Source organism: Lissotriton helveticus, chromosome 7 (assembly GCF_964261635.1).
Source record: "Lissotriton helveticus chromosome 7, aLisHel1.1, whole genome shotgun sequence".
Taxonomy (NCBI): Eukaryota; Metazoa; Chordata; class Amphibia; order Caudata; family Salamandridae; genus Lissotriton; species Lissotriton helveticus.
This window is the reverse complement of record NC_136068.1, coordinates 1427408072-1427423418: the sequence shown is the minus strand read 5'-3', so window position 1 is coordinate 1427423418 and position 15347 is coordinate 1427408072. Positions and strand designations below refer to the sequence as shown.

General features: G+C 47.8%; 1 protein-coding gene across 4 annotated transcripts in view; it reads left to right on the top strand.

Annotated features, from left to right (window-relative positions):
• MYH16 (myosin heavy chain 16) overlaps positions 1–15347 on the top strand; it is a 1068458-nt gene that overhangs the window by 965850 nt on the left and 87261 nt on the right. For all 4 annotated transcript variants that reach the window (XM_078654769.1, XM_078654768.1, XM_078654770.1 and 1 more), the window contains one exon: positions 14566–14758. In XM_078654769.1, the coding sequence (XP_078510895.1) occupies positions 14566–14758 (193 nt within the window). The remainder of the gene's footprint in view (positions 1–14565; positions 14759–15347) is intronic.

The following is a 15347-nucleotide window of genomic DNA, read 5'->3' as shown; positions in this document are numbered from 1 at the left end:
CATTCTATCATAGAACGGGCTAATCTTTTCCCTGCATACCATGTCCCTGGCTCCCCTGCAGGTGTACACCAAATGTGTGCGCGCCCCCACTAATTAAAGAATGGACCTGGAGTGCCATGTTGAGCATAATAGGGCATCCAGGTTACCTAAGGAAATGCTGATGCTACAAACGTTTGGTCAAACTCAAAGCAGAATCCCAAAAGCCTTTACCTGGAGCGCAGATTTGAGCGTAATAGCACTTTAGTAACACTTAAATAATGCTGAAGCTAAAAGCGTTTTTATATCATGTGTATAGTTAAAAAACAAAACCCCCACACAGCCAATTCCACAACCAGCAAATATGAACACCTGGCTCTCTTTCCTGCAGCTAGTTTTGCAGCACGCTTGGTAGTTCAATGCTCAATTTTTTCAGAATAATGCCATGGCACACAGGAAAACATCCCACTAAAGATTAATCTGTACAGGAACAATTCAAGTGCCACTGTGCCTAGAAAATCTCCTCAACTTATTGAGAGCGCATAGCGCTGATAACAATTCGACATAGGTTTCAATCTTGGGAGAGATCGATCTTAAAGAACAATGTCTTGCTGTGTGGAGAAACTTCCCTCAACCTGAAACACAATGCTTTGGTTGGGTGTAGGAAAAGAAAAAAGTGATTTGTGAAGGTTTGCACTCCCCGTGCAGCAAGGTAGGGCTCGCCCCTTTTCCAACGTGTGGGAACACAGCGCTGCCTCCTTTCCCAGGAAAGCCCTTAGTGTAACACTAGTTCCTTTTTAAACCAGAATCGGGTGACAGAAAGTATAACACCTTACCCTCGCCTCCTCCCTTAGAGACGTTTCCTTTGGACTATTCGCTGTGCTCTGAGGAAGTTCCGCGTTAAAAAACCAGCCCCACTCACCACAGACACCGCCCGCCGGTAATCATATCAATGGGGGCAACTCATTCAGCTTCGAAAATAAAGGTAGTCCACAGTCTTGGCAGAGTGGGTGCTTTTACTGTTTATAATGTGCCTTTTTTTAAAGCACACATTCACGCAAGGGCATCTTGGCACTGAATAACCAATGCTTATTGTTACCCAACTTATTGGTACTCCGGTTAATACTCTGTGCACATGTCTCCCAAGTATCCATACCAGTAAGTTTCTTTAAACTACACAATATCACATGATTACTACCTCACATTTCCAGTCATCGGTCATTTAACGGATGTCTCTCTAGCTGCAAGCTGCAGCATCCAGTGCCAGTGCCACGCCACCTTATGCATAGCGGCAGACTTCCTCCGCCATTTTCAACAAGCTTAACATGCGGAGAGGATATCCACCCTCAAAAGTGCCGCCACACCCCAACTGACGCCAATGCTGCCAATGATAGCAAGCACGTGCACTCTAATTACTTCTTTTTTATGTAGCTAGTGGCGCAGTGCAGACGGTACGTGTTTTTCTGCATTTTTTCATTCCATTTTCAGCAGTATCAATCATTATTCGATGAATGCTGTAAAGTTTCTGGAGACATAGTCCATATTTTTGTTAGGCCGAAAATCGTATTGAAGTGCAGAGAACCCCGTGTCACATCCCAAGGCATGTCTAGTATTTTATGGAAGCATGTGATTTAAACTCGACATGATCCTAATGCGCTCCGAGCTGCCCTGAGGTACCTAGCAATATTAACGCGGGCCATGTCTGCAGTTGTTGTATGGCTGCCCAGCCAAGCGAGCAGCCACACGCATGAGGTTGTCTGAAAGCAGTCATTATAACACAGCAGCGTGAAACAAGTAACTAATAGCATCGTGCTAATTTATTAAATTACCTAACAGTGAAACATAACATGCGACAAGCAATAGGCATGTTTAACCTCATTAAGCGTTATTAGGGCGAAATGCAGCATGAAAGAAGACGGTATGGGATAATTCCACGAAGAGGGAACTGCTTGGGCTTTCTTCATGGTAAGGAGACACACACAAACTATCCCTGGAAGGCCCAGACAGGGTCACCGCCCCAGCCCAGAAGTACGCCTCGATGCTCAAAGCTCAATAAATCTCACTGTCACTCTGCAGAGCTGCCATGCAGAGCCATGCGCACACTGAGACAATCCCTCTTTACTCCGTTCAATAGTGACACCAAGAGCACCACAACACTCCTCCTTCGGTGCAGAGCAGGGCGATCACCCTGCGAACACGAAATCCCCCGATTCCGATGGTGGCCGAAACTCCGATGGGCAAGCCTGGAGACCGTGGCAAACCACCTCCAGCTCAAGTCTCCCATGGCACGCCAGGAACTCCTTTACCGACCTCTTCGATCCACCGAACCCCAAGACAGCAGTGCCAATTGCCCTGCAGAGGAGAGAAAACAAGAGTCTCTCCCACAGGGATACTTCGTCGAACTGCTCCTGCAGACGTGTCGGCCCAAACGTGCTCCGCCAGCTGATTTGCCTCGTGTCCAGCTACCGTGTTCACCACGCTGATCCTTCCACCTCACTTCCACTGATTCGTCCACCGACGTCGCTACACCATCGCAACGATGTTATTGACCTGGAAGGAAATAAGAGAGGCAACTTAAAAAATTACAGCCCCCTAGCAGGTCTGCAGAAAAAGAATTACAGCCTCGTAGAGGCTGGCAGGGTAGGCCGTGGCGTGCAGGAGTCAAAGAGGCAGACTCTCACGCTCCACGGTCTTTTAACCCCTCATCTGCCAGGCCGGATCTAACCGGCCTGGCCTTTGTTCCCTCGTGACCCGGAAGTGACTCAATCACTTCCGGGTCACCAGGGGCCCAGGGTCCAATCCAGGTTGGGGGCTGTAGTGCGCGGGGTCCGGGCCTCGCGCAGTATATTCTCAGCACAATGACTGGACACAGACACAGGACATAAGGTACGCCGGAAAGACCCCCAGCGGTCTACCGCGCTTTTATTATATACCTCGGGGCGTGCCCGTCCCGAGGGTGAAGGCGTGCATGTATGTATGTTGCTACAATGTTGTTTAGAGGCCGGGTGGCTCTCTACATCCCTCCTTCAATTTAGTTCATGCTACAACTCGCCCGCACACCTGGCTACGGGGAAGTGCACACAAAGTCTCGGAGTCTTTGGCTGGGCCCAGGATTGGGCCGCAGGTGATATCTGTGGTGTTGCCGTACAGGAGATCCAACAGCCCCAGCCGGGGCTGTTTCTTCATCTCTGGCGGAAGAGGTATGCCCAGATGTCTCACTTTGGGGCCTGACAAGTTGTCGTCTGTTTTCTCGTGGCTGGTCCTGGTTCTGGAGAGGCAATGAGTTTTGGTCTCCGGTTCTTACATCATCCAGACCGCCTGAGCCGGCATCAATGGTTTCATCAATGTCCCTGAGGACACCGTCCGGCGTCCCCACTCTTTTGAAACAGGACACATTGCGGGTGACAGTTTGTTGGCCGAGACGGGCTGTCACCATTGTTCCTCGAACCTTCTCAACGATCCATCTTTCCGGTTCAAACGGGGTTCAGAATTTCCAACCTGGGTGCCGATCGTGGACCACCACGGTGTCTCCTTCCTGCAGCCCAGCATGTTTTGCATGTCTCCTCTCACTTGCTTTCTGGTTTGTGACAGTCCTCCTCGCCTGGATGGCAGTGCTGTCCCTCTCTTCCGGGGTCCACGTGGATGACGCAGGAATGTTGCCTCTTGGTGCCCGTTTGAATAAGACATGTGCAGGTGCGCAGTGCGTGGTGCTATGCGGAGTCTGTCGGTATGCACTCAGGAATCGGTCCAGTGCTGTTTCTGGATCTTCGCCATCGTTGACAGCGATGCGGAGCGCCCTGTTGAGGGTCCGCATGAGCCTCTCAACTTCGCCATTTGCTTGCGGCCACAACGGTGTGATTTTTCGGTGCTTTATCCTTAGTCCCTCCGGGTACGCCTGGAACTCTCGCCCTTGAAACGGGGGTCCGTTGTCCGATTTCACCTCCTCTGGGAGTCCCATCGTGGCGAAGACATGGTCCAGCGCTTTCTTGACGTGTCCGAATGCCGTGGAAGAGAGCAATTCCACGACTGGGAATTTCGAAAAAGAGTCTACAACTACCAGCGTGTGCCGGCCATCCGGGAAACTCCCGAAGTCTATGCTCAGCTGAGTCCAGGGTGTGTCCGCCGCTTCTTCGGTGATGACTGGGGCCGGAGCTGGATCTGACCCCGTGATGGTGCAGGCATGGCACGAGCGCACCATTTCATCCACCATGCGATCCATGGCCGGGAACCATACTTTGTTGCGCAGACGGGCTTTTGTCTTGGCGGTTCCTTGGTGGCCTGTGTGGGCGATCGCGAGCATCTGTTGTTGAAGACTTGTCGGTACCACAATGAGATGTCCTCGCAGTATAATGCCTTCATCTCCCTCGCTCAACTCATGGCGGATCTGCCATAGCTGTTGTCTGGCATGGCTGACTTCCGGCCGAAGCCCTTGTGCTCCATCCAGAAATCGAGTCCAGCTTCCTTTCTCCAGGGCTTTCTTGACTCGGGCCAGAGTTTCATCGTCAGAGGTGGCTTCTCCGATCTCCTGCAGGGTGAGGGTCTCTGGGCAGGCGGCCATGGACACCATGTGGACGAACTCTTCCACCACTTGACCATCCGCCAGCGGGGTCGCTTTTCTGGTCACATCTGGGTGTCTGGACAGATAGTCTGCCGGGTTGTGGGCGCCCGGCCGGAAGACCAGAGTGAAATTGTAGCCTTGTAGTTGAACGGCCCAACGTTCAATCCGCGGGGGGGCAAGCCTGGAGGATCCAGCGAACAGGGGTAGGAGAGGTTTGTGGTCGGTTACGACGGTGAAAGGTTGGCCACAGAGATATAAATGAAAGTGGCGGCAGGCCCACTTGATGGCCAACGCCTCCCGCTCGATTTGAGCGTACCGTGTCTCAGTGTCCGTGAGGGCCTTGCTCGCATACGCTACTGGCTTCCACTCATTTTGGCCATACTCCTGCAGTAGAACTGCGCCGAGTCCTACCGGGCTGGCGTCCACGACTAACTCGGTCTTCCTGCGAGGTTGGAAGTAGGCCATCGTGGCCTTATCCAGGAGGCTTGCCTTTCGACGCACAGTCTGATGGCGCCAGGCTGCTTGGGTTTGGGGGCTACCACCAGTGGAGACACCCATGGGGTCGGTCCCGATACTTTCTCGATGACGTCGAGATCTTCGAGCTTCTTCAGCTCTTCTTCCACCTGAGCGCGGAGGTTGAATGGTACTCTTCTGTGTCGCAGGGCGACAGGACGGACGGAAGTGTCTATGTGCAGTTTGACCTTCTTGCCCTTGAGCTTTCCGAGACCACTGAAGAGTGCAGGGAATTCTTCAAGCATGTTATCGGCGTGTGATTGGTGGACCTGGTTGGCGAAGAAGACCAGTCCCAGATCTTCTGCGGTGTTGCAGCTAAGCAATGTACCTTTCTTCCCTTCGGTTATGTGGAACCTGGCTTCCGTCGTGTACTCTCCATTGCGGATGGTGGTGCTGATGACGCCGCGTAGCGGCATGGGTTCTGTGCCCCCATAGGTGTATATTCGGGCGTTCGACGGTTGAGAGTAGGTTTGGGCGACATTTGGTCATACTGGTCAGAGTCCATGACGTTCACGGAAGCTCCCGTGTCAATAAGTGCTCTGAATTCGGAGCCTTCCACGGATATTGTGCACATGGGTGGTGGCCTCTTCCTGGTGGCAACCCTGCTGACATATGATACTACATACACCTCATCGTCCTCCTCGTCTTCATAATACGGCCTCCGGCCTTGGGCCTGCGTGTCAGGAGGCGGGTGCTCTGGCTCTAGTGATAGTTGTCTCACTCTTGATGTCGCCGATCGAGGCCCATATCCGCCTCGCGACCTCTGTGCATTGGGTCTGTATCTTCCTCCTTGGCACACGGCAGCGAAATGATTGAGCCTGCCGCACTTTGAGCACGTCTTTCCTTTTGCGTTGCATACGGCGGTCGCGGCATGGTCTCCTCCACAGTATGCACACTGAGCGTCTCGGGGTTGCCACTGCCTAGGTCTTCCGCCCAACGGTTTTCTTTGTATTGCGTCAACGGTTTCCTCCTTGATGGGCGCCATTTTGGGCATGGCCTGCGGGGCGATGGGAGACCGTAGCGCGAGCTCCATTTCGTCTGCTCTGGAATCCGACAGTTCGTGGGAGCGGGCGAGGACAAGAATGGCGTCCAAGGTGCTTCCCGGTTGCCTGAGTATGAGCTTTCGGAGCAGTTTCGATTTGCACCCCACGATGATTTGGTCTCTGATTTCCTCATGCGGGTCGGCGAATGGGCAGCTGCTGGCCAGCCGGCGCAGCCTCGCGTAATACATGTCCACAGACTCGGCCTCAGTCTGCCATGCCCGCTTGAACTTGAACTTTTCGTAGTCGGTGTTCACCTGGGGGTCAAAGTGGGTGTTCAGTGCGGCTACCGCCGCATCATAGTCGTCATCCTCACCGGTGTTTGGGAGAGACTCGAAGAGGTCGTATATTTCAGGGCCTCCATAGAGGATCAATAGTGATCTTTTTACGGTGTCATCAGTTTCTCGGGTTCCTCTAAAGTAAAGGTTCAAACGCCCCAACCATGCCTTCCATCGCGGCGCCGCAGTTGCAGGGTCCGCAGTCTCGCTGAACGGCGGGATGGGGGCCGCCCCGGTATGGGCATGACTGATCACGTGGGAACCCGCTTCTTTCCGTGGAGGAAGGCCAGCAGGTCCTGGCACCGCGGCCATCGTGGCTGGCGCAGCGGGTGTGCCACTCGTGGCGGGGTCGGACATTTTGGCGACCTCTCCTATGGATCACTCCACCCCTGCGCAGGTTGTGCAGTCCAATATTAGGTGGGCAAACGGTTGCGCAGGTGACCAGTGCTCAGTGGAGCAGATGGACGCTCACGGGCGTCGTCCAGTGGAAGTGGCGTGGACTGTAGATGATCAGCCACCGTGTAGTGACCATCCCCAGGTGAGACAGCAGTTGCACTTGCCAGTGCTTGATTAGTCTTTTTTTTCTTCTTTTGATTTTTTTTTTTTTCTTTGCAGTGATTCCCACAGTGAGCAGGGCCTGAGCAGGCCGGCACCATCGCGCAGGTCCCAGCGAGCGGAGCAGAGGGCCAGACAGGCGATGGAGGCACCGTGAGGACGGGCCCTGGGGCTGACGTGCAGCGTCTCCCCTCTTCGTCCCTCCCCCGCCGGGGCAGCGCGTCTAGAGAGGCGCGCTCGCGCTGCGCGCAGAACGGAGGGCGAGCCCCCAGGCGGCAGCACGCAAAGCGCGGGGGGGGCCAGGCAGGGCCGCGGGGAAAGACTCACCGGGCAGCTCCCGCCGGCTGAACACGCTCCGACCCAGGAGGCGCGTGGGCGGGAGCCGCTGCTGAGCAGGGGTGACAGGCCGGCGGACGAGCTCCGCGGCCGGAGATGACGCCAGGAAGACCGCAGCAGGCAGCGGTGAACAGGACAGGAGCGGGCAGCTCCAGGGCGGCCAGGCACGCGCGGGGGCGGAACCGGCCTCGTCGCCAGTGTAGTGCGCGGGGTCCGGGCCTCGCGCAGTATATTCTCAGCACAATGACTGGACACAGACACAGGACATAAGGTACGCCGGAAAGACCCCCAGCGGTCTACCGCGCTTTTATTATATACCTCGGGGCGTGCCCGTCCCGAGGGTGAAGGCGTGCATGTATGTATGTTGCTACAATGTTGTTTAGAGGCCGGGTGGCTCTCTACAGGGGCGCCCGCCGCGCCATGATGACACCATGGGGGCGCGCCCCACTAGCTAGTGCGGGAGCGGGTGGGGGCCGGTGCACCCCGCCATAACTACAGCAGGGCCAATGTCGGACCGCCTTTCATTTTGTCATGTAAAAAAAACATAATACACTAGAACTGCTCTAATCTGACATGTGCCGCCGAGTGTCGTTTTCCATGAAGCCTAAACAGAATAAACTAGGCCACAGGGCTACTGGTAATCAATTTAGCATAGGGCTGCGAGGCGGTTTGAGGGGGATTGTTGGAAGAGGAAGCACAATGTTTCAGTGCTACTGTTTAATTATCAATTAACGCATTTATTTATTACCCGTCTTTGCAAGGCCAGAATAACTGAGTATTTGTGTTCTTCCATCCGATTTCGCACTGTGGTGCCTACTATTCGCTGCATGGCACATCTAAGGAAATTGATTTTACAGTTAATGATGGACACATTTTTCTGTGCCAAAATAGAATCTTCTAATACTCAAGGAAACTTTAAAATGGTCCCCTAAAAATAACTATAGCGTGCATTTCCTGTAGAAACGCGGGAAGCGGCGGGCTTAGGGGTTTTAACCCAAATGGTTGCTTTAAATGACAAAACTCACAGACCTTCTGGACTGGTGTCTATATCATAAGAAGCAAGCTCAATGGGCCGTACAGTTAGGTAAGTGCTGGTGAGCAATGGTGGCGTGGGGGTAGAGGGGTTTTCAAATAAAGTCAAGCCAAGTCACGAAGAACTTTATTTCGGCGATACAGCCATAAAAGCACATAAAAATATAGTATACATTTAAAGCACTTTCGAATACACAGTTTAAGTTATAATAACAGAAATAGGTTTTTAAAGAAGAATACTAAAGTGCAATTTTATACAATGTTCTGTGGCTCATCAACCTGGTACATTACAGTCTTAATTGAAATTCATTAGCTGATCATTTTTAGAGCATAAAACATGTTTCAATAAATACTAGATAAAAAAAATCAGGGTATTATTAAAAATTGAATTTCTACTATTTGTCTTTTTTAGGGAAAATATGCAAGATTAGCATACCAGGTAGTAGGTAGAGGAGCAATATACAATGAGGATTTTCCGTCAGGTTTAGTGGTCAAGAAGGGTTTATTTATCAGCAGGGGCGTTTTCTTTTATAATGGTCCTGCGTATGCACCAAATCGAAAATAGAAACCTAGAGGTGGCAAACACATATAGAGGGTCTGTTTCATACTTTAATCATCTGAATGCCTCGGAGTGGTGTCTAATTCCCACATTTCTGCAAAGCTGGACAATCCATTTTGACCTGGGTCTACTATACGCAGTGCAAAAGAGAAGGACGTGGGGTTCTGTTTCTTCAGTCACAGAGCACCCAGGGCATCCTAGTTTGGTGGCTCCCTTCCATTTGTTGGTAAATGCTTTGAGCGGGAGCACCCCATGCCTAAATTGCAAATACAATTTCTTTGCAGTGAAAGGCTGGATATTATCCAGGGCCAACTCCAGTTTGTACTGCTGTTTGACTTCCAAAACCCTGTAAGTCAAACTGCATGAGTTGGTGTATGGAGATAATTGAACACATTTGTATTCCTTATAGGTAGAAGATAGGAATTTTTTGGAGATGGAGGGGCAGGTCTCTTCTGGCGTCAACCACATATCCATCCTTTTCAAATAAAACAAGTTGGAAGGGGCGGTGGAAGCATTCTACATGGATACCTGGCCTGAAACAAATGTTATTTACGGAATGGTGTTTTTCTAGCGAGTTTGTCAAACATCTATTTCTAGAGATTCACTTGTACCTTGTATCGTCTTATCTACAACATATAAATGTAAGGATTTGGGAATTATATTCGTTGTGTGTTTAGCTCCAAATCTGCTTTCACAGCAGTACTGCCAGGTTAGGTTTGCGAGGAAATTGAAGCATAGGTCACTGTGACAGAGGAAACTTTGTCTTCTACTCCTCCCATTAGTCAAAAAAAACGAGAATTAAGCTGACCATAACCTTTCTTAAATATCTATATTGTTAAAGGACGAGGTGTGATGCATGTACTCATTGTTGAGGAAGAAGACAGCATTGTAAGCTTTCCTGTGCTGCATGTGCTCAGTGGTGGACAACTGTGAGGCACAGTCAGGAACTGAGTACCTGCACTGCTTTCCTTTGACAAGATATAGCCTGCACTTCTTTCATTTGCAGTGAGAGAGCCTGCACTTGTTTTATTTGCATGGAGCGAGTCTGTACTGCTTTGATTTCCAGGGAGAGAGTCTGTACTTGTTTCATTTGCATGGAGCGAGGCTGCAATACTTTCATTTGCATGGACAGAGTCTGTACTTATTTGATTTGCATGGAGCGTACCTGCACTTCTTTCATTTGCAGGAAGAGAGCGTATTTGTGAGCTAATTAGAGTAGAATAAATAATTGGCTGTTTGCTGCATCGCCGTAAAGGGTACCCAGATGTACACACTACGTGAACATAATATGCACGGGAATGGTGCATCAAAGTTTGTCAGCTGCATTAACTCAGCAGGCGTGGGGCCTGTCGGAGGGAATTTGCTGATAATTGTCCCATATAATTTAGTGGGTTCCTTGGCAAAAGTGAAAGATTTAAAAATGCTAGTTTGACTCTACGAATGGCTTTGGCAAGAAAAGTTTGTTAGTCTCTATGGATGGATTCATGCGTTGCCTGCCTTATCTCAGGCATGCTGAAATTCCCTCACACCACTCATATTGGTTTCAATTTTTACAATATTTCCCACTGCACTCCTGCATTTTGTTTGAACATTGCTGCCTAACTTACAAGTACTTGTTATACATTAGCCCGTTGAATAGGTTTTAAATCTGGCAGGTGGCCCTAGTCACCAAAAGCAAGACAGTCTCTTCCAAAATACAACATCCTCATGTCTCAGAAATGCTTTTTCTGATGCTGTCCCTGGTATTAGAATAATAGTCCACTGCAAATCGGACACTTCCTTCACTTCAATACATTAGAAAGGCTTTACTGTGCACCTGTTGTATTGGTCTTTTTTGCAGATGATTTGTGGTGTTTGATGACCTTCTTATTGCTTTCATGTTTTCTTTGTACTTTTATTCATCTGTTTTACCTGTATGGAAATCCTTTTTGTGGATTCTTCTGATTTCATTGATCTCTTTGGCACCTAGTCACACTTAGTGAACCTAGTCTACTTTCTAGAGCAGGGATCAGCAACCGATATGACGATTACTGTTGTCATGTGCACCTGTTATAAGCAAGAGTGAGCTTTTTTTCCATATAATTTGTAATTTTGCCTTGTCATTGTGTTTTTCAGGTTGGTTTTTAGATATGCAATGATATATAGTAAGCCATATGTTTACCCTGTAAGGCAGGTGCAAAGGATGTATTATGTTTTGTGAAATTGCCCTGTTTTATTCAAGTGGCCTGTTCCAGATCATAAATTGTTCTGGCATGCAAAAAAATGGGTTTAACCGAAATCTGTGACTGGGGGTGAATGTTTGATTTGTTCAGCATGAAGACTGAAGGTGGGGAACTGGTTTCTGGCGTGTTAAACATGTAATACTCCCCAGTATTTGGTTTCAAATTCCCTGGGCGAGGAAGGAATGCCCGTTAAACATGTGGGTGATGCTGAGCTCATGTCCTGGGCTCGGAAGCTTATGTTCAAGGTTATTTTTCAGCACCTTGATCCTTTTTCATGTTTTCTTGTTTCCATATTGCGTTTTGGAGTCTTGGTACAGCACTGTGGCTAATAAAAAATGTTTCCTTTGATATTACTCAGCAATGCATTGTATCTCGAAGTCTCTTATGAAGCTCTGTGGTTATACTGAATAAGCAGCTACGTATGTTATATGACATCTCTTTATTAATGTAATAACTGGACTTTCACAATTGCTTTATTAACCTTGAAAATGCCCAATTTTCCCTCTCTTTTTTCAAACTTTTCTCGGGGGAAACCCCCCTGAAAACACTTAGGTTGTTCAGGCTCGTTTGCTACGCTCACTCGCTACAGTGCAGTATACCAATCATTTTACGCTGCACCACTTTCAAATGTCACCAGCTGCCCCTGCAACCAAGTTTCTGTAGCTGTGACAGAGGATTTGTACTCTAAATGTAGTTCAAACAAAATGCAGTATGTCTCTAATAGGTCCACACCCAGAACACACAGACCGACAAAGAGCAGCCCGCATTTTCGATCGCTAAAAGAACCAGCCCGATCCCGGGCCCTTTTTCCTATAGGAGTGGACACGCTCCTTACTCTCGCATCAGCGACATACTGCATTGCGGGCTGAAGTTTGGATACACATGCCTTGACCTTAAGATCTCCCCATAACAGCGTCTCCTTTTGTTACTTTTCCGATCCAAAAGATCACACTAGTGCTTTCACTCGAGCACTATACCTGATCCATATGTCATCGCGTACACTGCCTTGACAACCACCGGAAGACCTGAACAGTACTCATACGTGAGTCACTTTCCTGTGCGAATTTCATCGTGCTTCTTGGTTCTTCTTAAACCCGATCACCTGGTCCAGGGCTCAGCCGGGTCGGAATTATCACCGGCTGCGCGACCTCAACAGATTTACAACGATTTTGGAAAGCCCTGAAGAGTCGCGGAATTTATGTTCCATCGCTACGAAACACGTGTCGGCTGGCCTCTTAAGCATTAAACGAGGACACTTCTGGAAAACACTGTTCCCTTCTCCCTTTTTTTCCTCCAGCATTTGTAACAGTTTTTGTTTTTGAGTGCAGGGGGCTTTCTATATTTATGTACCAGTGTGTTGTTCTCAACATACTAAATTAGAAGGGTTATAGGGCTTCCCCTTCGTCCTCTAGCACCACTGCCTTAACGTCCAGCACTCAAAACTCACACTAGCTGAGCGCCCAGTATTTCTCCTAAACCCTCTTAAAAACCCTATTGTTTGACTTAACTAGATGCTTTAGGCACTTTGCCACTGATGATCAGTGTCAAAGTACAAGTGCTTCCTGTATACATTGTCTTATGGATTAGTGTTCCCATTATTGGCATATTTTATTTACTGGTAAGTCCCTAGTACAGTGCAATGTGTGTGCCCAGGCACTGTAAATCATATGCCACAGCGCTGATTGTGCCACCCGCATGAGTAGCCCTGTAAATGTATCTCAGACCTGCCATTAATGTGTCTGCGCACAGTTTTAAACTGCCATGTCGACCTGGCTGGTGCACCCACTTTCCAGAATCTACCCTTCCCTTTTCTTACGTGAGTCACCCCTAAGGTAGGCTCAAGGTACTCCCATGGGCAGTGTGCAGTGTATTTTTTGCTTAATAACATTTTGGGGGAGACCAGTGCCACACATGTAGTACTTTATTATAGCTGAATTTTAGTTTGGCTTCTCTCAATTCCCTAGGCCTGTGGGTCTAGAAGAGGTGACCAGTCCTCTTCTGAGTAGTCTAGTTATAAAGAGGTTTGGCACTTTATCTTCAGAGTATTCCAGATTGGTTTGAAGTGTATTGCCTGTATCAACATAGAATAGAAAGCAGAGACAATGCCTCTGTAGTTGCTCCGCATTTTGAGGATGCGATGGGTAGGGGACTCTACTACTGATAGTTGTAACAAATTAAGTGTAGATTTCAAGCAGTGTTTTTGAAGGAACATCCAGAACTGTGACCGTTCAATATGGAATTCAGTTTAAAAAGTTTCAAAGGATTTGATGGTATTACCTATCAGTAGTTGACCTATGAATGCGACTCCTTTGTCGCACATGGAACTCCAGAGCAGAGTAGGAGCTTACACTTCTAAAAGACAATCCTACTTTCATAATATTTTTCCAAGCCCAACTCCCCAGAATCCCTTTGTATACATCATGTGATTTTACACACTAGTGCACCTCTATTTAGTTTTGTCCACTGCTCCTCTACTACACCATTTATCTTTCTCTTAGGTGCCTCATCAGTTCCTCCAGTAGATTGGTTGCCATTCATCCTTATTTTTGTAAACAATAAGCTTAGGTAATTTGGGGACAGATATTTCTCAGGATGAACATCAGCAGTGCATGACAAACCTCCACCTAAAGGCCTGTCTTTGTGGATTGCCCAGGCCAGTGTTGAGGAGGTAGAGGACAGAGACATTTTGGGATGTCCATGCAAAGGTATTGCTTAATCCATATTATTTTAAGGCCTGCTTTACTTCCTTCTCTAACTGGCTCTCCAAAGTCCATGTACAAAGCAGGGGAGCTGTAAGAGGAATTTTGTCAATCACCCAACGAGATGCAGCTTTATGCCATTACTATCACTTCTCATTACAGCTCCTTGGTCTACATTACATTCAAGACCATATCAAGAAATTTCTGGTTGCCATTCTATAATAACCACTTGCTCTGAACACCTAGACATCGCCTGGAGACCTATGGGGAGTTAATGGGTGTTCTCTTTGAGCTTTATACAGCAGAGGTGCCTGCTCTCAATGCCAGATGAGTTCAGAACTGTGTACTTTTTAGAGGTGAATTTCCCATCTGTCAACTTGGCTTGGTCTCAGGTAGTAGTTGAAGACATTGTGGTACTGGGTGTGTGGCTGTAGGGTGTATGTACACCTCAATTTATGATGAAGGTGACAACGAAAGGGAACGGTGTGATGAAAATAGTTTGCAATGCTATTGCTCATGGGATTCAATAATATCAGCCGTGTTTTTATTTTGTTTTCCCTGCCCCAGTTAAAAATATATATCCTAAGTCGTTGGGTCATATAGTCATTCAAAACTTAATTTTACGGCAAACATATGGTTTGTAGTTCAGCTGTATGCTGTTACGAAGAAATTGTGTCACTATTTTTGCATCACGCGCACTGTCTGCTTTTATATATAAAACAAATGTTTTTAAAATGTCCTCCTATCTAGGACTGGTTATGGGGACTTTATAACATCTTCATCACATGTCTTCACAGAAAGAACCACCAGCGTGCAATAGATTCTTTACAAGCCAGCCTGGATGCAGAGGTGAAAGGGCGGACAGAATCCATGCGTGCGAAGAAGAAACTAGAAAACGATGTCAATGAGCTGGAAATACAGTTGGAACTGTCAAATAAAAACAACGGAGAGCTGGTGAAGCTGGGGAAAAAATTACAGCAGCAAGTGAAGGTATAGTTGAAAGAAGACGAGCATCATGTCGTTCAGTTTCGTATCTATGAGGGATCATTTGTTTTACTACCTCAACATTTGAAATGTATCTCTTCTCAATTCATCTTTCTAAAAACAATGTAAATATTCCAAATTTTGGAACAAAATACAAAACGATGATATTATGATAGAACAGGACCAGGGAAATGCAATCAAAGAAGAAACTAGAAGAAAGGGGTGAAGTGTAAGAAAAGAGGACACAGGGACACTTCTTTGAAGAAAACAGGCAAAACAGAAAAGAAAACCAACAAAAAAAGGAAAGGAGTCAAGCAGGAACAGGATGAAAGTGAGAAGAAATGGGGAGAGAGACAAAGAAAGGGATTAGAAAGGTTACATCCTATCAACACTAAAAATGGAATTGAAAAAAAAAGGGTACAATAAAACTGGAGTACTTGGAGAAAAACTCAAATTAATAAAAATAAATAAATACGAAACTATGTTAAACTGTAGATGTAAAAAATAAGTACTCCAGACTTACTAAATTCGAAATAATGAGGTACATTCAGATAAAAATAGCTCACAAAAATCCCAACTTCCATGCTGTTGTAAA